This window comes from Physeter macrocephalus, chromosome 18 (assembly GCF_002837175.3).
Source record: "Physeter macrocephalus isolate SW-GA chromosome 18, ASM283717v5, whole genome shotgun sequence".
Lineage (NCBI taxonomy): Eukaryota > Metazoa > Chordata > Mammalia > Artiodactyla > Physeteridae > Physeter > Physeter macrocephalus.
Window position 1 is genome coordinate 52,313,203 of NC_041231.1, and position 23,410 is coordinate 52,336,612.

General features: G+C 36.9%; 1 protein-coding gene across 6 annotated transcripts in view; it reads right to left on the bottom strand.

Moving 5' to 3' along the window:
- The window catches only part of GOLGA4 (golgin A4), an 85,466-nt gene that overhangs the window by 41,664 nt on the left and 20,392 nt on the right, over nt 1-23,410 (bottom strand). For 5 of the 6 annotated variants that reach the window (XM_028479145.2, XM_055079930.1, XM_028479149.2 and 2 more), the window contains 5 exons: nt 15,786-15,884; nt 15,044-15,173; nt 13,168-13,355; nt 12,796-12,879; nt 10,398-10,545 (listed from right to left, as the gene is read on the bottom strand). In XM_028479145.2, the coding sequence (XP_028334946.1) occupies nt 10,398-10,545; nt 12,796-12,879; nt 13,168-13,355; nt 15,044-15,173; nt 15,786-15,884 (649 nt within the window). The remainder of the gene's footprint in view (nt 1-10,397; nt 10,546-12,795; nt 12,880-13,167; nt 13,356-15,043; nt 15,174-15,785; nt 15,885-23,410) is intronic. The other variant, XM_055079932.1, reaches the window with a different exon arrangement.

A 23,410-nucleotide genomic window follows, 5' to 3' on the forward strand; every position in this document is an offset into this window, starting at 1 on the left:
TAAGCTGTGATGAAGTGAGAGAGTGGCATGGACATATATACACTACCAAACGTAGGGTGGATAGCTAGTGGGAAGCAGCCGCCTGGCACAGGGAGATCAGCTAGGTGGTTTGTGACCACCTAGAGGGGTGGGATAGGGAGGGTGGGAGGGAGGGAGACGCAAGAGGGAAGAGATATGGGAACATATGTATATGTATAACTGATTCACTTTGTTGTAAAGCAGAAACTAACACACCACTGTAAAGCAATTATACTCCAATAAAGATGTTAAAAAAAAATAATAATAATAATTAGGTAATACTATTATATACTCACTAGGACATTTTTAAGAATGAAAAAATTATTCTTTGACTAATCTTATTTTTAAAAACCTCTTAACCATATGATAACAGCAGGGTTTTTTTTTTAGTATTTACTGTCTGAATCACATATTTAAACAATGTATTTTGATATGAAACCTACTACTTGTGTAAGTTTCGAATTAGTGTAGTTAACTAGAAAGAAATCTTTACCTGACTCAACGTGTATAAAAAGACACTACCAGGGATTCCCTGGTGGCGCAGTGGTTGGGAGTCCGCCTGCCGATGCAGGGGACACGGGTTCGTGCCCCGGTCCGGGACGATCCCACATGCCACGGAGCGGCTGGGCCCGTGAACCATGGCCGCCGAGCCTGCACGTCCGGAGCCTGTGCTCCGCAACAGGGGAGGCCACAGCGGTGAGAAACCCAGAAAAACAATCATCTAGGCTAGCGTAGTAAGATCTTTAAGGACAGCTCATCCAGTATCAAACAAAATCAGATATGATGGGTGCAAGAGCTGGGTAACTTGACACCAAAAATATATGTGTGTGTGTTTATGTATATTTGTGTGTATATGCACGTGTGTGTATATATGTGTTTGTGTATGCATGTGTGCACTGCATATGTGTGCAAACATACATTTTCCCTCTCTCTCCCCTTCTTTCTCTCTCTACTGACAAAATAGTAGCCTGTGAAAATCCTACAGCTATTATCATCCTAGACTATTTCCTTTAGTCCTCACAGACTAGAAGACACCAGACTTCCCTTTACCAAAGAGACGAACTATAAATAAAACATCAGTTTTCAAGATGGGTTTTAATCCTTTTAAGAAACATATATCCAGAGGTGACAGTTCATTGACATGTGTAGTATTTTCACTCCCAGTGGTATAAGAAATGTGGAACTTCAACCTATGATATCTCATTTAAAAGCCCCTTTATTAACCACAATTTGACTTAACAGACAGTGGTTTGAGCAAAGGAACTGCATACCTGAAGCAAACATATATTCTAAAGCATTTTCTTAATGATGAACTGTAGTAGGTATAGAAAAAGGCAAGAGAAAGGCTGAATTCTGGTAACAACCAGGAAACACAACTTACTTTGCTCACTACATTAAAAAAAAAACAACAAAAACACTTCTCTGGCAACCATGTTTTTGATATTTTAAAAATCTACCCAATTTATTCATTTTATATGCACAAAGTATAAAACTACAGCTCAAATAAGGTCTAAATTTCAAAGGCATATTAATTAGCTGAAATTATTTTTAAAGATTCCTACTCCAACTTTACTGATATTTGCCTGCAAACACCAAGATGATAATCCTTAGACATAAATATGTTGGTATATAAAGTATTTAAAGGGAAATGCTCTTTTAGTTAGATATTCTTTTACTATAAATTCTGGTGTCAAGCATTAAGAAGCACCTCTTGCTAGGAATAAGAAATTAGTTTCCTAGTTTCTCAAAAACGAGTGGAGTAAACTGATCAATTACGGGAAAGAAATTCTGTAACAGAGTGCTTACTGCTTAGTTTGAACTGAAGGTTTAAATCTGGGAAAGAAAAACATGGAAAAATGGAACGATGATATTTTTAAATGCTTATTAGATGTCATCACAATCTTTTCCTTACTGCTAATATTTGGCATGTAAGATTGCACTTACATTAGCACTTCTAAGCACTTCACAGAAATATCTTAAATCAGGCTCTAGAGAACCTGAAGATAGTTTTGATATTCTTCCAGCAAGACAAAGTTTTAAATGAAAAACTTTTGTCAATTAAGCAAAATAAAACAAAACTGTACACAGTCAATACCAAGTGAATTTTCATTGTTTTCTTTAAATTCCAGAATCCAATATAGTATAAAAATAGATGTAGTGCTCTCACTTTCTCAACAACAAAAAAAATCTATGCCACAAAGTTCCTATTTGGATATAATTTTCCAATAGTTAACTTTTCTAACCATACTCAGTAAATTTTAGTATATTCTCCTATATTATATTCTAATTTTAGTCTTTAATCCTCCAAAATAGCTTTCCTAAGTCACTTGATTATCCATCATATAATGATTAAGGTAGGACAGATCTTGTTCCAAGTTCTTTTCATCTAAATTTAATCCTTTCTTCCTACTTTCTGCCACCTTGTCAGAGAACCATATAATTTTATACCTAAAAAGACACCTTTGAGATGTCCTCATTCAAATGTAAGAACTGAGTCATCCAACTTCTCCTTCAGATGATAAATCAACTTAAATATACAGGATTTAAGGAACAATCCTTACCTTGCATTATTTTTTAAAACTAAGAATGCTAATTGATCAAGCTCAGCTGAGCAATAATATACCTTACTAAACCAGAATCTCTGAACCAATCAATTACTGATGGCTTCTAACTCTCAACAAAATGCAGCATGTTATTATACCTCTGACAGACATACAAAAACTCACTGCTTTCCACCTCCATCTTGCTTTATGAAAATGTTAAGTCCCCCCAAAATAAAATAAAATTTTAAAGAGGCAATAAAACACATTTCTATATCCACATACAGAAAGCTTATTTCAAACCCACTCTACACTCTACCACAAATGAAGCCACTTCCTTACAGGAAGTCTGTGTCCAACGAGTCCCATTTCAATGTTGAAGGAGGATACACTGAGAGCTTACTTACTAACCAGAAACATCTCACCTTCTGATCTTGCAACCACCAGACATAGTAAAGTGGTGTCCTTAGCCTATAATATTCTCAGGTGAATTCCCCACTCTTTCCAAAATGAAACTATGCTAGGATTTTAATGTTGAGTACTAAAGAAGTATGTTCTGAATGTCTACATAATTTGTCTTCCAATTACCAACACAGGATAAGTGAGTGGGGAGAAAGAAAGCGTGCATCAGCCCCAGCTGACAAGTCTTCTGCCAACATGCAAGAGTGCACAGAGAAACATGGTCACAGCACACACCAACAGGAAGGCTAAGCACGAACTGCCGCCAAATGTTGCAAGAACACTTTGTGTTCTTCCAAAGCAAAATTCAATGTATCTCAGGCAATTTTTGCTTTAAAAAAAAAAAAAAACACTTTGAAAATATTTCTAGAAAAAATTGAATGTACCTTAAGAACGGTCCTCTATCAGTTAAGAAAAACACAGGGCATACCTTTTATTGCTGGCTCATCACTTTCCCCTTCAGATGAGGTTTACTCATGTCCATGGGAATTAAGAAAATGGACAAATGCTCACTATATGAGTTACTTGAGAAAGGTTGGCAATCTACAGCTCAATAATACAACCATTCATTCATCATATATTTATTAGATGTTTGACATCTGCCAAGCATATGTTAGGCATTGGGTGATATAAAGAAAATATTTCACAAAAAGACAGTTGAAGTAATAAGGCAGGCGGGGGGGTGGGGGGAGGTGTATAAAAGAACTAATCCTCAGGCTAAGCCAGGAAGAATGTGGCATTTGCTTTTGCCACTTCACTGTCTTTCCCCCTCCTCATCCTCAACGTCCTAACCAATCATAATAAATAACAAATGCCGGAATTCTGAGATTCTAGGCAGCATTACTGTTTTGTTACACTGTCCCAGGGGACACTTTGCTGTAAAAATAACAAGACCCACTCTACTCCCCCTGCAGGGAAGAAGCAAAGAGGCAGAAATGTGCAAAGGCTGCCACCTCTAGATTAACTAAGAAGTTGATTGATAACATCAAGAATGAATAAGTAAGCCAGTGCTTATTTCTTTATCCCAGCAAAAAAGCTGCTAAAATGCATGTGATATAAAACCAAAAAAACACAGCTAGTACTATGAAATGAATGAAATGCAAATTAACAGAAAAAAACAACACAAAGATTTATCAGAATTCCCATCCAATCATTAAGTGTCTTTTGTGAATAAAAGCAAAAGTCTAGAGCAGCAGTTTTCAAAGTGTGGTCCACAAATCCTAGGGTCATGAGACCCTTTCTGAGGGTCTATGAGGTCCTCCTGTTTCTAAATACACATCTGCATGAGGGCAGATGTTCTTCATATATTTTAACCAAGATACTATATCACAACAGATTGAATGTAGAAACAGACATGAAAATACAGCTATCTTCTATTAAGCCAAACAATAAGATAAGATAAAAATGTAAAACAATGCCATTCTTCACACTAAATTGTGTTTTGGGAAATATGGGTAATTTTCATAAAAGTATTCAATACTTATATAATTGTTATTTTAAAATGAACTTTAAAAAAATTTCTTAGTTTTAATTTCTAATATAATAAATATCAATCCACATAACCCACACAAATACTCTTTGGAAACCTCAGTAAGCTTTAAGAGTGTAAGGAGATCCCTGTGATTAAAAAGTTTGAAAACCACTGGTCTAGAGTTTACATAAATGAAAATAAAATAATACTACCACCTAGTGGCATAAACCAGATATTGCAATACTTATAAGTTGGGGCCTTCAGAAATTTAATAAATATCACATGTGCAATGGAAATCTACTTTTCAAGCCACTAACCAAAATACATAACAGGATTCACTCTAAGGATTAACTATGCTTTGACCTTTAAAATTTTTATAGATCTATCCAAATTTCATGCACTCCTTACATTAACCATGCAAATTTACTATCAAATACTTTGAAAACATCAGGATGATCTTGAAAAATATTAGGCTAAAGCTAAGTAAATTTAATTAAATGGAAAATATGATTCTGTAGCAAAGAAATGTGTTCCTCTAGTTGCTGGTGCTTTCCAGTAACAGTGACATTGCCAGGGACATAAATATGTGCAGGCTGACAATGACTTTCTAAAGGTATGTATGTACAGCTACTACTGTAGAAATGTATCAAGCACCTACAAATACACGACTATGAAATTAAAAACCTATATTAAATTAAAATCTAATTCCATTTAAAATAATAAAATTTTCCATGAGGTGTTCATTCAGTGCCAAAATGTGTACATACTACTCACCTAACATGGCATACTTAAATTCAACTTTAATTCATACTCTTTTGCCTGAGAAACATGGAATTTTCTTTGTAAAGCTTATTCTAAGTACCCATGATAAGAAAAAACAGCCCTTACCCCAGTCCTGTTCATACAAGGCTTGGGAAAGGCACCATGATTCACTTATTGGCATGTGTGGATGCACAAAAATAAGATGTTTTGTGAGACTTAAGACTCCAAGAAAACTCTGTTACATAAATTATCAACAACTAACAAAGCACTTAAATACACATGTGATTTTTGTTTGTTATATAAATATGCATAAATCTTATACATTATTTAAAAATAAACTCTTATTTTAAAGGGTCCTTCAAATAAATGTTCCACTGAATGTCTTTGGTATATCAGGTTTCTACTCTACAAATGAAAAAGAAACTTATTTCCTGCACAAACACAACATGACAATAAAAAAGCAAAGAATGTTGTGAGTTAATCTACATTTTAAAATGCAGCCAATCATATAAAACACAGAACTTCAGCAAAGACAGGGTACATGAAAGGGAAACAGGGTTTACAAAAGTCAGTGCACTCTGGAAACTTTCCGAATCCGAGCAGAATATTTTATTCATTTTGCACAGTTGTAGGCGAGAACATTTTAAGGACAGGGTGTTAATACTATGATATGGGTTCTTTTTTGTAATGGCTATATTTAAATCTCTTAAAGGTAATTAACAAAAAAAGACTAAAAGTCTATGGGTAAGACTTTATCTGGAGAAAAAATTCAAGGATGGAATAAGCTGTATTACAAAGTTGTTACAGTATTATTCAGAATAGTGAAAGTAGAAAATAATCTAGGTGCTGATCAATAGGGAGATGGTTAATGATGTACATGCGTTCTGACAAAGCCATTAAAATGTTAGTACTTTAGCAACATGTAGAACTACTCCTAATATAACGCTAAATAAAGAAAAAGGAGCATACAAACTTATATGGACAATTATGATTACAATCGTATAAAATAAGGATTGAAAAAAGACTAAATGGAAGTGTATTGAAACAACAGCAACGTGCTTTCATTTTCTATCTTTTCCAATTTTTGGGTAATATACCACATTAATGATTAGCCAGCTACTCTACCTCCCATCCCAGGTAAAACATACACACACATGCACACAAAGAATACCCAAGACCTAGTGTGAACTTTAGCAGCATTAACATTCTGCACGGTGCTGCATTGAAGAGGTAATATTCTAGACAATTAGTAATAATACCTAGTACCTAAAAAAATACCATCACATACTTAAGCTGAATCACCAGAATTCTCCAAATTTAAAATCTGGTTACTTGAAGATATGACCATCTGTTTTAAAGTAACACCTAGAAAGGAATACTATCAACAGTTGTAGGAGAATGCTTGTAACAAATATATTTATTTTTGGTTTTCTTTATTCACTGAAATAATTTTAACAAAAGTGCTATAGTATTGTACTTCAGAAAACATGCCTACCAGTTCCACTGTAGAGTAGAATAAGTACTACAAGCTGATACAGCATCAAGTAGGCATGTTACCATATTCCCATAGTCTTGGCATTTTATGATAGTATTATTGTTTTTAAAATCAGAGACACTCAGATTTTCTTTGTCTTCCAACATATGAGAAGCATCACAGTTTGTCCAGAAAAACTATGAGAAGCAGTGCAATAGACTGTTTTCTAAGAAAAGTAGTGAAGAATGTGTTTGAGCCGCATTTTGATCTCCAGAATAAGTGAGCCCCCAAAAGTAGCCATTTGTCTACTAATATCCACGTCAAGAACTGCTAAATATATGAGTTAAATTTTTTACAATCAAAAATGCATTCGGAGAGTATCCTTTGATAGTTATTTTATGCAGACATATTTACTTCTAAAAACCTTAACAACCACAAACTTTAATGTTAGTTAGTGTTTCCTTCCTTCACATGGCCAGCTCTTATGTGTTTTTTAGCCTTTGAATTTTAAATCTAAGAAAGAGAAAGACAAACATTTAACAGAGCAATTGAATTCTCCAAGAGCCAAATGATGTTTATAAAAATTTATGAAAACTCTATTTCCTTTACAAAGACCTTTTCTTACTTTTAGTACTGAATTGGGACTTCTCTGTCAATTGGCATATGCATTTTATATTTGAACTAAAAATCACATTAGAACAATTCTGTTCAGACTCAACTAAAGCCATTAGATGAAATTCAGTTGATGCACAAATCTAACTTTCATTACAGATTTAAAGGGCAACATCTTCAATATGAAATCGGTCTGTTACAACTCTTTATCATAAACCTCAATAATTATGACTACAAATATAATTTTGAAAATATCTATAAAAGCACTCATAACTGTGTTATCCAAAGACTTTCCAAAATAAATATATCTATTAAATAACTGTAAATCTTAATTCTCTTTAAGTATTTATTAACTTTAAATATTTTGACAGTATTATTAACAGATAAGTTTCTCAACTTATAGGCTATGAAATATTACAAAAATATAGTTTTATGAAAATCACATTTAAAGACAAAATACATAAGAGGTACAATCTACCATGCATAAAATAAATAAGGTACAAAGATATATTGTACAGCACAAGAAATACAGTCAATGTTTTGTAATAACTATAAATAGAGTATAACCTTTAAAAATTGTGAATCACTACGTTGTACACATGAAACCTATGTAATATTGTACATCAACTATACCTCAATTGTAAAAATAAATAAATAAAGACAAAATACATCTGTGCTTTGGAGAAGCAAGAGAAGGAAGGCTGTATTACAAAAGAGTTGACTGGAACAGCAGCCTGGGAAATTTTTACCCTACATATGAATTAACTGTATATTTTGTCTGCCTTTTCATCATGTGCCCCTTTTTACTTGTTATTCATGGGTTTCTACCTCCTCACAAGATGCACCTCAATTTTAAAAGGAAATGTAAACCCTGACCAGCATTATTTTCTCTCAGCTGGCTACAAGAGTCAAAAAAGTAGTCCTGAAAATGAAAAGGCTTGACATGAGAAGCTGAGACTCTGCATTAGGTTTTCTGCTCACGGAAAGAAAACCTGTTTAACAGCGTCTCACGAGTCTCCAGTTGCTTCAGCGAAGTCTTTAGAGATTATAATCTGAGAGATTCTACCCATTAAGGCTCTCTGAAGGGAAATCTTAGGCTTTTGGGGAGCAAATTTCTAAATTTCCCAGCCACTTGTCAATAAAACAACTATAAGGAGATGAGGAGATATTTATGAGCACAACCAACTGCCTCTCTCATCCAGACCCATTCCTTTCCTTAAACCTTACAATCTGGTTTCTAAAATCATTTCTGAAACTGCATCCTGGGAATCAAATCCTCATGCAAATTAAAAGACATTAAAAAAAATCTTCATCCTACCTCCCCCACTTTTGGAAATGCCTCCTATATTCCCCCAGAAGCATAAGTATCCGCAATTCCTATGACTTCTCAGGTTACTTTTTTTGTTCTCATTTATGTCTCTTTGCCAAACTCTGTATCTCTGTGTTAAGAGCATAGCCTCTGGAATCAAAATGCCCAGATTCAAATCCTGACTATACATTTACTCTCTGTGGGTGAATGTAAGCAAGTTACTTAACTTCTATGTTCCTAGGTTTTCTTGTCTCCTTTCTTATTTGTGAAATGAGGATAATAGTAATACCCAAGTCATAGAAATTTTGAGGATTAAATACAGATACATACACATGAACACGAGCAAAGCATTCATGACAGAGCCTTTGCATAAAGTAAGTGCTGGCTATTAGCAGCAGCAGCCGCTAAGGCTACCACCACTTCTACTACCAGTAAAACAATCTTTCAGAGAAATCAGCCTCTTCTACAGATCGAACCGCAGGCTTCAACCTCAGGCTAACGACTCCTAAAAGATGCTCCGATTTTTTATTTCCAAATTCCTACCGGTCAATTCCATCTGGAAACCTCATGATAGGCCCAAATTCAAAGAATCTAAGCAAACTCACCATTTCACTCTATTCCTCAGTGTCCCCATTTAGACTTCCTATTCTGACTTCACCTGATTCATTCGGTCTCCTAACCTTAAAACTCTGGCGTCACCCTGGACTCCTACTTTTCTTCTGCCCCTCCAAGTTAACTGGATACCAAATTCTGCAAATTTGACTCTTCCTCTCCTTCCCAGACACACCATCCTAGTCAAGGTGGCCAAAGCTCTCAGTTCCCAAAGGCTGGATTTCTACCCTTGCTTTTAAGTTTGACTTTCCACTTCATTTCTTTTCTACATACAACACTAGCTTCCATCACATTATGCTTTCCTATTACTGGTTTCCTTGTTTACCAAAGTCTAAACTCAGATACTCACTTTTACAGACTTTAACAGTCAGTTCCTTCACAATCCTACTTCACTTCCCACTTCAGCAAGAATGGTTTCCAGTTGACACACACACCCCCTATGATCACTGGGCCCATTTATGATCTTAAATCTGAAATATGTGCTGCCCCCAACTCTCTGTTTAGGCCCATTCTATTCATTATCTGAGGCCCAGGTCAACTCATCTTCACTAACCTAAAGGCACCAGTTCACCCTGCTCTCTCCTCTTTCTAGCATCTCTACTTTCTTTCCGAGCATTATTCAGTATCATACCTTGCTGAATACTGGTCTCTACACTTTACAGTCAAGCATTTATTGGGTCAAAACATAATGCAGTTATGTATAACACTGAATTATTCCATCATTCTCTTAAAAAGCAGACTACATCTTATACTTTTTATTTACCCTAGAGCATCCAAAAGGTAGCAGTTATTTAATATGTACCATGCTGTGCCTACTTGGGGAGTTTCAAAGTTGTAAACCTGAATTTTGATAGTCTAAGGCAGTGGTCAGCAAACATTTTCTATAAAAGGCCAGATAATAAATACTTCAGGCTTTGCAGGGCTCTACATAAACAGGCCAGGCATGGGTTGCATTTTACCCATAGGCCATAGTTTACCAACCCCTGCCTCTTCTGAGGAACAGTCCACAGTGTCTTTATAAAGAGTCTCTACAGTTAAACATTTTTATCCATATTTAACTAATTTTTCTAAATGTTGGTTGGTCAAGCACTTTACATGACTTGATTTCTAACATAAAACAAGTAACCCCTGAGTTCTTACCAGCTCTTTCAGATTTTTCTTTCTGTTCCCGTAATTCCTCTCCCTGGCTAGTCATCTGCTTGATGCGACAACGAAGTTGGGTAATTTCTTCTTCTTTGATTTCCAGGGTTTCATGCATCTGACGTTTTGTCTCTGCTATTACCATCCCCTAAACAGAAGTGCAGACTGTAAAGCGTTTGTGTAACAAAACTGCATTATCAATAGCACATATCAAACTTACTTTAAAGGGCAGAAAACATAATGTCTCTTACTAAGTACAGCATACGAATTATTTTAGTTTAGTTTTTAGTATTTAGTATTTAGTTTATTTAGTATTTAGTCTGTGTCCTGTGTATATACTACACTATATACTACAGTAACTTCAGTTACCTGGCATATCAGGGTATTCTTAATATAAAAAATTATTTTAATAATAACTTTAATCTTTTAATTATTAACAACACATTTTAGTTAAAAGATTTATTTTATAATCTTTCTATAAATGTTTACTATAATCTTCCCTATCTTAGTAAACAGTTTATATTCAACAAAATATAGCCTTTAGTACTTGGCTCAGAACCAGTCATGAACTACAATTACTGAACTGCGGTGTAACATGGGGAAAGCCCCAGAGGCTGCTGAGAGTATAAGGTTACTGCTGCCACACTGGATGGACCAAGATTGCGGTACAGAGCTACCTGGTTTTTCTCTTTCCTCTCGTGACAGTCTCTGGTCCCAACACCACTCCTTATTACTGTCAGTGAGGCATTTCTCCAATTTGCTAATTGCTACTGTCTTCCCACTCTCTGGATAATCTACACAAGAAATGAAGGTCGCTAGGGGGAAAATATAATCAAATAGTATATATTAAATCAGTCATTTGCAACTAACAAAAAATGGGTGGTTCAACTTGTCTCGTGAAACATAAGACTCTGTGACAGCTATTTTATGATATTAAGCAGAGTATTACCTTACTTCCAGGGTTTGTCAACCCTTGCTTTAGGGTATGACTCTTCCAGATGGCTAATATTAATGAACAGATTAAAAACAAGGTAAGTGGGGCATTATTATACAAATTTCCAAAAGAAAATTGTGGGCCTTCAGTTTCTTCAAAAACCAAAGCACAATGGAAGAGAGAGAGAGAGAGAGAGAGAGAGAGAGAGAGAGAGAGAGAGAGAGAGAGAGGTGGAATCTATAAATTAAAAGAAGTCTTAAGAGTCACATCAACCGACTGTAATTAAAGAACCTCATTTGGATCCTGATTCATAAAAATGGGACAGAAATGTATGAGACAAAAGGGAAAATCTGAAACTGTCTAGGTAGTTGATTGTACTAAGGAATTGCTATTAAATTTTTAGATGTGATCATAATAATGTGGTTATATTTTTATTTTAAAAAAGACCTTTATTTTAAATATACATTAAAATACTTATGGAAGAAATGATAAGATTTCTTAGATTTGCTCTAAAACAATCCTGGGATGAGGGTACTGGGGGCTGGGAATGTACAGATGAAACAAAATTAGCCAGGAGATGTTAACTGTTGAAGTTGGGTGATGGGTTCATAGGAATTCCTTTTATTAATCTTTGTACTTTTGTAAATGTTTTAAGTTTTTCATAATAAAAAGTTTTGGTTTTTTTTTTAAAGAGGGCCTTCATGAAGTTTATGGAATAGAATCCAGCAAAAAGAATAGGATGAAAAAACTGCCAATACGTTCCAATAGCAGAACAGCTCTAACATGTTCTTAATTACATAGCCACTTAAAATACTGCAGCTATAAAGTACCATACTAAAGAACACGGTGGATGATGTGGAACTAACTGGAAGCTACTTTTAAAAAAAGGACCCAAGAACCCGCTGCTGAAAGGCTTTGGTCAAAACTGTTTTGCCCATGAATTTTTTAGCTGTCTTTGCTGCCATACCTAAAGTTGCTGTTCCAACTCTAAACTGCCAATCTCCCCTATACATTCTAAAGTTTATTTGAAGAAATTTCTGTTTACGCTAACATATACATTACCACTTCTTTACTTTTTAGGCAATTTATCTGTGAGATTAATCTGTTTCCATTATATTTGAAAGACAATACTTATATCATTCACATTTAGTAATGCCTTAACTGTAAATAATTTAACTTTTCTCTAAAAAGTAGTTATGTTCTGTAAACAAATTTCTTTTGCAACAGTATTCTAATCTATAAATCAAAATGCTGACTGGGATCAAGAAATCACAGATTCAGCTTCACATGATACAAAACTAATGCTAATGGTTATATAAACCTAGAAATTAAAACAAAAAGATTTTTCATGGAAGCAGCTGTAATAATTTTGGAAAGCAGAAGTGTGAATGCTTCCAATTGCTTCCAAAAATGAATTGGGGTGCCCCTTGACAAATTTTAGTATCATAAGTTTTGTTGTTTTACCTTATCTTGTTCAAGCTGTTCAATTAAGTTCTTTGCATCACGCAACTGAGTGATAAGTTTAGTCTTCTCAGCCATATGAAGCTCCTAAAAAAATTTTAAAAATTCATTTCCATCTCTAATAAAGCTTCTCCTCATATGAGAACTCTAAACATTTTCTCTAATTTGAATACTCCTACACGTCTAATAGGAGAAGAGAACACAGGATGCGTCAAAAGGATGGTAAATGCTATGAAGCCCAGGGCACTCAGGGGCCCTTTCCATGCTGTCTACGGAGGAAGGGGGAAGGCTTTCCAGAGGAGGTGCAGGCCACGCTGGGGCCTGTGGATCTAGCATCACAGGGCTGCGTTAAACCACAATCATTTTCTCTTTTACCTTCATCTTTTCTAGTTCTTGAAGTCTTTCATCTAGTTGTTCTTGCAGGGCTTCTTTTTCACTGGTTAACAGCATACATTGTTCCTTATGCGACCGAATGGTTTCTTTACAGCGCTGCAGTAGATTCTCTTGACGCTTAACTCTTTGCTGAAGTATTTCCAGTGTTTTAGCAGAAGCTCCATCTCCCACTATTAATAAAGCAGCATAAGCAGGGGCAGTCAGTGAGGAATCTAAGGGCCCCTGGGAACAGCTACTCTGTTAGTGCACAGGACTGTATTCTCATTCCAACACCCTGCTATACTCTGAGCCAGACTGAGAAGAGAGGGGTGCCCTTCCAAACCTCTACTCTGCCACTCTGTGTGATCTGCAGCTGAAGAAGCTGCATAGTACATTCATCTCTTCTTCTGTGGTTCAACCCCAACCCAAATGGCACACAACTCAAGAGTTAACTAATGTTAACTGAATCCACCCTCCTTCAAAGACAGTTTGATGACCATCTTTTGCTATTTACAAGTGCCTCCCATGTCTTAGCGCCAATCCCCAAAGGATCACTAAAGTATTCCTTCCAAAGCGTTCTAATCTCATCCAGAGAGGAGTCCTGGCAAGTACAGCTTTCTCCATCTCCTTACATTTATGACATAGCCCAGGGGTGTTTCAGGAGCCCTTACAGGTTCGTTGCTCAGATAAATGGCTGCTCAGCACCTTACTCCAGCACTGGCTGGACCAAAAGTTCATCACAAATCTCTTTGTGATAAAGCTAGTAAATAAAAAATGGGAAGTTTACTAAATAGGTACCACAAAGCCTCAAGGAGTAGGGAGGGCTACAATTGGATTTTAAAACATAATTTAACTATTCCTTCTTTTACAGTTACAAAGCAAATAATAGGGCAAATATTGGCATCTTTGAATGTAGAAATACGTAAGCAATAATACTTAAAAACTAAAAGAGACAAATAATGACAAAGAGTATATTCCTTAATCCTGAGCAGACTTAACCTTTTTTTTTTTTTTTGGTGGTACACGGGCCTCTCACTGTTGTGGCCTCTTCCATTGCGGAGCACAGGCTCCGGACGCACAGGCTCAGCAGCCATGGCTCACGGGCCCAGCCGCTCCGCGGCATGTGGGATCTTCCTGGACCGGGGCACAAATCTATGTCCCCTGCATCGGCAGGCGGACTCCCAACCACTGCGCCACCAGGGAAGCCAGACTTAACCTTTTTGTATGAAATCTAGCTACTGCTATCAGTAAAACAGTATAATATAATGAATTTCAATTACAATGAAAATGTGGTGCTACTCACAGACTTTCAAGTGTCAAAATAATTACTCACTTTCTCCTGGAAAACAATAAACAAAGAGCCCAGAAAAACATCAAAACTCTTGCATCTGCTAAAAACAGGTCCAAAATGGAGGCTTAAGCTAAGCCCCACATCACCAAACTGAGACTTAATTACAGTTTCAGCCTCTCCCAGAAACGGAATCTGAAACCAGTGCATCAGGAATCACCTGGTCAACACTAGGGAGGTCACATGCCTGACAGACCCCTGCATCCCCTAAAGGAAAGGGACCTTGTCACAACCAATCCACTTTTTGCTACTATAACTTCCTTGTCCCGCTCCCTTCTGCCTATGAAAGTCTCATTTTGTACAGCTCCCAGGAGCTCTTTTCTATCTGCTAGAAGGGGTACTGCCTGATTCATGAATGGTCTAATTAAGTCAATAAGATCTTTAAAATTGACTCAGTTGAATCTTTCTGGAAATATTAGGGTCAGGGACACTTTACTTCTACCTCAGTCCGTGTCTACTACTTCCTGCCCTAGAATCTCTCACCATCCTCCTCTAGTTTTTAACGTAACCTTCTGACAAGCTGAAGCTTACCTACTGGCTCTACATCACCATCTGTGTTCTCTTTAGTGACGCCTTCAGCCTCTGGTTCCATCTGCGAGAGTGGTTTTGGTAAATCAGCATTCATCGGGCCATTTCGTAACCGCTGTTTCAGCAAAGAAACCTAAAAAAAAAAAATGTCCTTCATTAGAAAAAAACCAAGAGATACTTTGGCAGTAGTGCTTTCCTTGAAACAGAGAAGGAATAGAGTAAAAGATACCCTTTTTGCTATAATGGGGGAGGGGGGGAAATCAAAATAAAAAATTTACTCCCAATGCTGCTGATTTTGATATTTGCTATTTTCAATGATGTCTTAGCCAGAAAATACAATAAATCAAAAATTATCCTTAAAATTAATTGAGGAAAAGCAAAGAGTTTTAAAAATCGGCCATTTTGGGACTTCCCTGGTGGTCCAGTGGTTAAGAATCCGCCTTCCAATGCAGGGGACGCGGGTTTGATCCCTGGTAAGGGAACTAAGATCACACATGCCGCAGGGCAACTAAGCTCGCACGCTCTGGAGCCAACGAGCCACAACTAGAGAGAAGCTCGCACATCACAACGAAAGATCCTGCGTGCTGCAATGAAGATCCCGCGTGCCGCAACTAAGACTCGATGCAGCCAAATAAATAAATAAATTTTTTAAAAGTCCATTTTTTAAACATCTGGAACCTATTAGATATCCCATCAAAACCCCTTTATTTTTCTTTATCCAAAAATTCCACACTTCTTTTTTTACCTGAGTCTGAAGGACACTGATATACTGATCTTTTTCCTCTAAAGATGCATCGAACTCCTCTTGGAGATGTTTTTTTGCTTGCTGGTCCATTTGGAGCTCCTAAAACGTAAAGGATTCATAAGCAGTTTTCAGTATAAAACAAAAAAAAAAACCTGATATTTTCAAAGTTTAAAAACTGATCAGGGGCTTCCCTGGTGGCGCAGTGGTTGCGCATCCGCCTGCCGATGCAGGGGAGCTGGGTTCGCGCCCCGGTCTGGGAGGATCCCACATGCCGCGGAGCGGCTGGGCCCGTGGGCCGTGGCCGCTGGGCCTGCGCGTCCGGAGCCTGTGCTCCGCAATGGGAGAGGCCGCAGCGGAGGGAGGCCCGCATACCACAAAAAAAAAAAAAAAAAAAAAAAAAAAAACTGATCAATCCAGATTTGCATTACTCTTAAGGTAAGGTATCAGCAACAATAATTAAAGAATAATCAGCATTTAAAACATTAGTACTTACTCCAACAAATAATTCTGTTCCTTAAAAAATATGAAAATCCAAGAAGAAAAAGTATACTTATAGATCTGTAATCACTGCTGAATTGATAATTATGTAGAGAGGATTTAAAAAATTAGTTACTTAAGATAAAGGTAAAATTTTATCCTACTTTAAGACATCTTACTGCTTGTGCTATCTTATATTCACTTGATCTAAAACTGAATTGTTATATACTAAATAGATAATCAATAGAACCTTCCTCCTCCCAATACATGAAAGTGATCAATAGTCAAAATCAGAAGCCTCCTCAAATGAAAAGGTTGACCTAGTTGATCACCAAACAGTGAAATTTCAACTTCCTGACATGCTGCTTTCCTTAAGTCATTAATGAGCCTCCCTAACTAAATCCAATGGTCTTTACCTCTCCACTATACCACTCACTAATAATCACCTCCTCAACTGAGGTACCTGCTTTCTGCGGCTTCAGGGCTCCTACCTATATTCCTGTCTCTCAGAGTTTCCGCTGTGCCCTTCACTGATTCTCTCGGCAAATATCCCTCTGGGCTCAGTTCTGTGTCCTCAGGGCTTCTCCCTTACACTTGCTCCATTAGAATGTTGCAGATTAACACATGGAACATAGTGGCTATCCCCTCAAAACCCCACAATTTTTCTGGGATTCCTACTTTTCTAATTCTCTAAGCTCAAAATATTCAAAGTCACATTTAACTTATCTTTTGTTTACCTCTGCATATAACCAAATTATTTCATTACTTTCTCTACAATGTTTAGGTCCTTTTTCCACATCCAAAACCACAATCCCAATCTCTAATAATTTTGATGATTAATTTCCTTTAGTAGCCTTCTAGAGAGAATTCTTACCTCAAGCCTAACTCTGATTTAATCCATCCCTCACACATTTGCTAGAAAACTTTCCTCAAACACTACTTTCAAGGAATTATAAGCAAGCCTTCTTCTTGAATTGTTTCAAACTTACTAATTCTCAAAACACTGAGGTATTAACTGTCCTCTACTCTTCCCCACACCCACATGGCCCCAAGATCTCAGCACATTTAGTGTTCCTCTCACTACAGACTCCTGGCTTGACCTCCCCCGGCAGTAGGAGTCTCCAAATGCTGGTTTTCAGATCAAGACATGTTTTTCTTAGATCTAAATTTCTTTCATCTAAACAACTGTACTTTATTCTGAGACTGTGTCCTTCCTAATTTTTTTTATTATTAAAAAAAAACTTTCTTGCATGAAATAATGACAATAAAAGAATCTGGTTCCTTATTCTCAATGTCCTCACTTGAAAAAAAATAAAAGTAGCCCTATGACAAGTCTCCCTTCCCCCATTTCTGGAAGGAACTGGAAGGTAATTTCTCAGTCCCTGAAATCCAAAAGTCTGGAAAGCACTGTCCCCCCACCCATGACTGCACAGGCCAATTCTTTAGTAAGGACCAGCTGCACATCTCCTTAATAGCAATGCAGTCCTTTACTTTCTTTACAATTCATTTCTTCCAAATAATTTTCTACATTCTACCATACTAGACTCTGTTACATGGCATCCCTACCAGCCCACAAAAACTTCTCAATTTATATTATGATTTTCAGGTTTTGAATGTTTTCATCTCCTCATCTTAAGGTAAGAAGTCCTTGGATACAACAAAAGAATCTTTTTTTTTTTTTTTTGGCCTTGCCTCACTACTTGCAGGACCTCAGTTCCCCAACCAGGAACTGAACCCAGGCCATGGCAGTGACAGCACTGAATCCTAACCACTAGACCACCAGGGAATTCCCCAGAAACATCTTTTAATCATGTCCCCTTCTCCCTCCTCCTGCTACATTAGACTATTCAACTAATAAGTACTCCATAAACAATAAAGACCACAGTTATAAAGGAACTTGAGAACTGTCAACTTATATCCTGCTACAGCCCACAGGCTGGCTAGCCAGCTGTCCAACACCACCATGATAGAGATCTCACTAGCTCCAGAACTAGACCCTAGTGTCTGGGATTACTTTCCATTTTCAGGAAGTTCTGATTAGACCCTTGGGGTCACTAAGAACAAATCTAATCCTTCTTCCATGTGATAGTACTTCCAAACTCTGAAGCCAGGCAAAATCAAACGCTGATTTTTCTCCCAACAAACCTAATCTTCTCCCACTATTCCCTATCTCAGTAAAGGATGCCACCATTCACCGTCACTCAAGCCCAAACTCTTGGGGTCAATTTTGACTCCTCTCTTTTCCCCCATGTCCAATCAACAGCAAACTCTCAAAGTAGATAGCAATCTGACCATTTCTCACCACCTCTATCCCTAGCCCCATTATAGCTGCAAGAGTCTGTTAACCACCCCCAAATTACAATGAACATAATTTTCATTTTACTTCACCAAAAAGATTGTTGATTAGGAAAAACAAAAAGATCCTGAAATACCTAATAGAAGGGACAGGTTAGCCTTAGAAGTTGCCACTGACTGTTTACGCAGGCAAATGATACTCTATAGCTAAATAAGACATTCTTAGATCATTACAGGAACACCTCAGAGATATTGTGGATTCAGTTCCAGACCAACACAATAAAGTAAGTACTGCAATAAAGCAAGTCGCACAAATTTTTTGGTTTCCCAGTGCATATAAAAGTAACGTTTACACTATAATCTACTAAGTGTGCAACAGCATTCTGATTTTTTTAAAATGTACGAACCTTAATTTAAAAAATATTTTATTGCTAAAAGATACTAATCATCATCTGACAATGCAAGGTTGCCACAAACCTTCAATTTGTAAAAAGTCAGGATCTCTGAAGCGTAATAAAGTGAAGTGCAATAAAACTAGGTCTGGTGGGGTGGAGTCAAGATGGCATACTAGGAGGACACAGAATTCGTGTCTCCTCACAACTAGGGCACTGACCAGGCACCGGTCGGGGACCATGGACACCTAAGGGGACAGGAGGAACCCCCAGCGACCGGTGATCTCTCCTTTTGGCTTGTCAACCCCCTTTTTTTCTTTGTTCTGTTGTGGTTTTACTTTACCTTGTTGTAGTTGTTTCAAGTATAGTTTTATTTTTCCTCTTATATTTTTTATCTTTCTAATTTTATTTTGTCTTCTATTCTTTGATATTGTACTGCTCCTTTTTTCTTTCTTTCTTTTTTTTTTTTTTTTACCATGCCACGAAGCTTGTGGAATCTTGGTTCCCAGGCCGGAGGTCAGCCCCAGCTCCTGTGGTGGGAGGTCCAAGTCCAAACACCTGGACTAACAGAGAACCTCAGACCCCAGGGAATATCAATCGGAGTGAGGCCTCCCAGAGGTCCTCATCTCAGCACCAGGATCCAGCTCTATCCAACTGCCTACAAACTCCAGTGCTGGACGTCTCAGTCCAAACAACCAGTAAGACAGGAATACAGCACCAGCCAAAAAAAAAGAAAAAAGAAACAACAAAAAAATTTGTTACAGATGAAGGAGCAAGGTAAAAACCTACAAGACCAAATAAATGAAGACAAAAAAGGCAACCTGCATGAAAAAGAATTAAGAGTAATTAATGATAGTAAAGATGATCCAAAATCTCGGAAACAGAAAGGAAAAAATACAAGAAACATTTAACAAGGATCTAGAACAACTAAAGAGCAAACAAACAGTGATGAACAACACAATTACTGAAATTAAAAATACTCTAGAAGGAATCAATAACAGAATAACTGAAGCAGAAGAATGGATAAGTGACCTGGAAGATAAAATGGCGGAAATAACTGCCAGGGAACAGAATAAAGAAAAAAGAATGAAAAGAATTGAGGACAGCCTCAGAGACCCCTGGGACAACACTACATGCACCAACATTCGAATTATATGGGTCCCAGAAGAAGAAGAGAAAAAGAAAGTGTCTGAGAAAATATTTGAAGACATTATAGTCAAAAACTTCCCTAACATGGGAAATGAAATAGTCAATCAAGTCCAGGAAGCACAGAGAGTACCATACAGGATAAACTCAAAGAGAAACATGCTGAGACACACATTAATCAAACTATCAAAAATTAAATACAAAGAAAAAATATTGAAAGCAGCAAGGGAAAAGCAACAAATAACATACAAGGGAATGCCCATAAGGTTAACAGCTGATTTTTTCAGCAGAAACTCTGCAAGCCAGAAGGGAGTGGCAGGACATATTTAAAGTGATGAAAGGGAAAAACCTACAACAAAGATTACTCTACCCAGCAAAGATCTTATTCAGATTTGATGGAGAAATTAAAGCCTTTACAGATAAGCAAAAGTTTAGAGAATTCAGCACCACCAAACCAGCTTTACAACAAATACTAAAGGAAATTCTCTAGGCAGGAAACACAAGAGAAGGAAAAGACCTATAAAAAACAACCCAAAACAATTAAGAAAATGGTAATAGGAACATACATATCGATAATTACCTTAAATGTAAATGGATTAAATGCTCCCACCAAAAGACATAGACTGGCTGGATGGATACAAAAACAAGACCTGTATATATAACAAGAGACAAAGAAGGACACTATATAATGATCAAGGGATCGATCCATGAAGAAGATATAACAATTGTAAATATTTATGCACCCAACATAGGAGCACCTCAATACATAAGGCAAATACTAGCAGCCATAAAAGGGGAAATTGACAGTAACACAATCATAGTAGGGGACTTTAACACCCCACTTTCACCAATGGACAGATCATCCAAAATGAAAATAAATAAGGAAACACAAGCTTTCAATGACACATTAAACCCAATAAACTTAATCGATATTTATAGGACGTTCCATCTGAAAACAACAGAATACACTTTCTTCTCAAGTGCTCACGGAACATTCTCCAGGATAGACCATATCCTGGGTCACAAATCAAGCCTTGGTAAATTTAAGAAAATTGAAATCGTATCAAGTATCTTTTCCGACCACAACACTATGAGACTAGATATCAATTACAGGAAAAAAACTGTAAAAAATACAAACACGTGGAGGCTAAACAACATGCTACTAGATACTGCCAAGAGATCACTGAAGAAATCAAAGAGGAAATCAAAAAATACCTAGAAACAAATGACAATGAAAACACGACAACCCAAAACCTATGGGATGCAGCAAAAGCAGTTCTAAGAGGAAAGTTTACAGCAATACAATCCTACTTCAAGAAACAAGAAAAGTCTCAAATAAACCACCTAACCTTACACCTAAAGCAATCAGAGAAAGAAAAAAAAAAAACACAAAAACCCCAAAGTTAGCAGAAGGAAAGAAATCACAAAGATCAGATCAGAAATAAATGAAAAAGAAATGAAAGAAACAATAGCAAAGATGAAGAAAACTAAAACTTGGTTCTCTGAGAAGATAAAACAAAATTGATAAACCATTAGGCAGAAAAAAAGGGAGAAGAGTCAAATCAACAGAATTAGAAATGAAAAAGGAGGAGAAAAAACTGACACTGCAGAAATACAAAGGATCATGAGAGATTACTACAAGCAAATATATGCCAATAAAATGTACAACCTGGAAGAAATGGACAAATTCTTAGAAAAGCACATCCTTCTGAGACTGAACCAGGAAGAAACAGAAAATGTAAACAGACCAATCACAAGCACTGAAATTGAGACTGTGATTAAAAATATTCCAACAGACAAAAGCCCAGGGGCAGATGGCTTCACAGGAGAAGTCTATCAAACATTTAGAGAAGCACTAATACCTGTCCTTCTCAAACTCTTCCAAAATATAGCAGAGGGAGGAACACTCCAAAAGTCATTCTATGAGGCCACCATCACCTGATACCAAAACCAGACAAAGATGTCACAAAACAAGAAAACTACAGGGCTTCCCTGGTGGCGCAGTGGTTGAGAGTCCGCCTGTCAATGTGGGGGACATGGGTTCGTGCCCCGGTCCGGGAGGATCCCGCATGCCGCAGAGCGGCTGGGCCCGTGAGCCATGGCCGCTGAGCCTGTGCGTCCGGAGCCTGTGCTCTGCAACAGGAGAGGCCACAGCAGTGAGAGGCCCACGTATAACAAGAGAAAAAACAAAAAACAAAAAACCATATGATAATCTCAATAGATGCAGAAAAAGCTTTTGACAAAATTCAACACCCATTTATGATAAAAATTCTCCAGAAAGTAGGCATAGAGGTAGCCTACTTCCACATAATAAAGACCATATATGACAAACCCACAGCCAACATCATTCTCAATGGTGAAAAACTGAAACCATTTCCTCTAAGATCAGGAACAAGACAAGGTTGCCCACTCTCACTGCTATTATTCAACATAGTTTTGGAAGTTTTAGCCACAGCAATCAGAGAAGAAAAAGAAGTAAAATGAATCCAAATCGGAAAAGAAGAAGTAAAACTGTCACTCTTTGCAGATGACATGATACTATACATAGAGAATCCTAAAGATGCTACAAGAAAACTACTAGAGCTAATAAATGAATTTGGTAGAATAGCAGGATACAAAATTAATGCACAGAAATGTCTTGCGTTCCTATACACTAATGATGAAAAATCTGAAAGAGAAATTAAGGAAACACTCCCATTTACCACTGCAACAAAAAGAATAAAATACCTAGGAATAAACCTACCTAAGGAAACAAAAGACCTGTATGCAGAAAACGATAAGACACTGATGAAAGAAATTAAAGATGATACAAACAGTTGGAGAGATATACCATGTTCTTGGATTGGAAGAATCAACATTGTGAAAATGACTATACTACCCAAAGCAATCTACTGATTCAATTCAATCTCTATCAAACTACCACTGGCATTTTTCACAGAGCTAGAACAAAAAATTGCACAATTTGTATGGAAACAAAAAATAAACTCAAAATGGATTAAAGACCTAAATGTAAGGCCAGACACTATAAAACTCTTAGAGGAAAACATAGGCAGAACACTCTGACATAAATCACAGCAAAATCCTTTTTGACCCACCTCTTAGAGAAATGGAAATAAAAATAAACAAATGGGACCTAACGAAACTTAAAAGTTTTTGCACAGCAAAGGAAAGCATAAACAAGACGAACAGACAACCCTCAGAATGGGAGAAAATATGTGCAAATGAAGCAACTGACAAAGGATTAATCTCCAAAATATACAAGCAGCTCATGTAGCTCAATATCAAAAAAACAAACAACCCAATCCAAAAATGGGT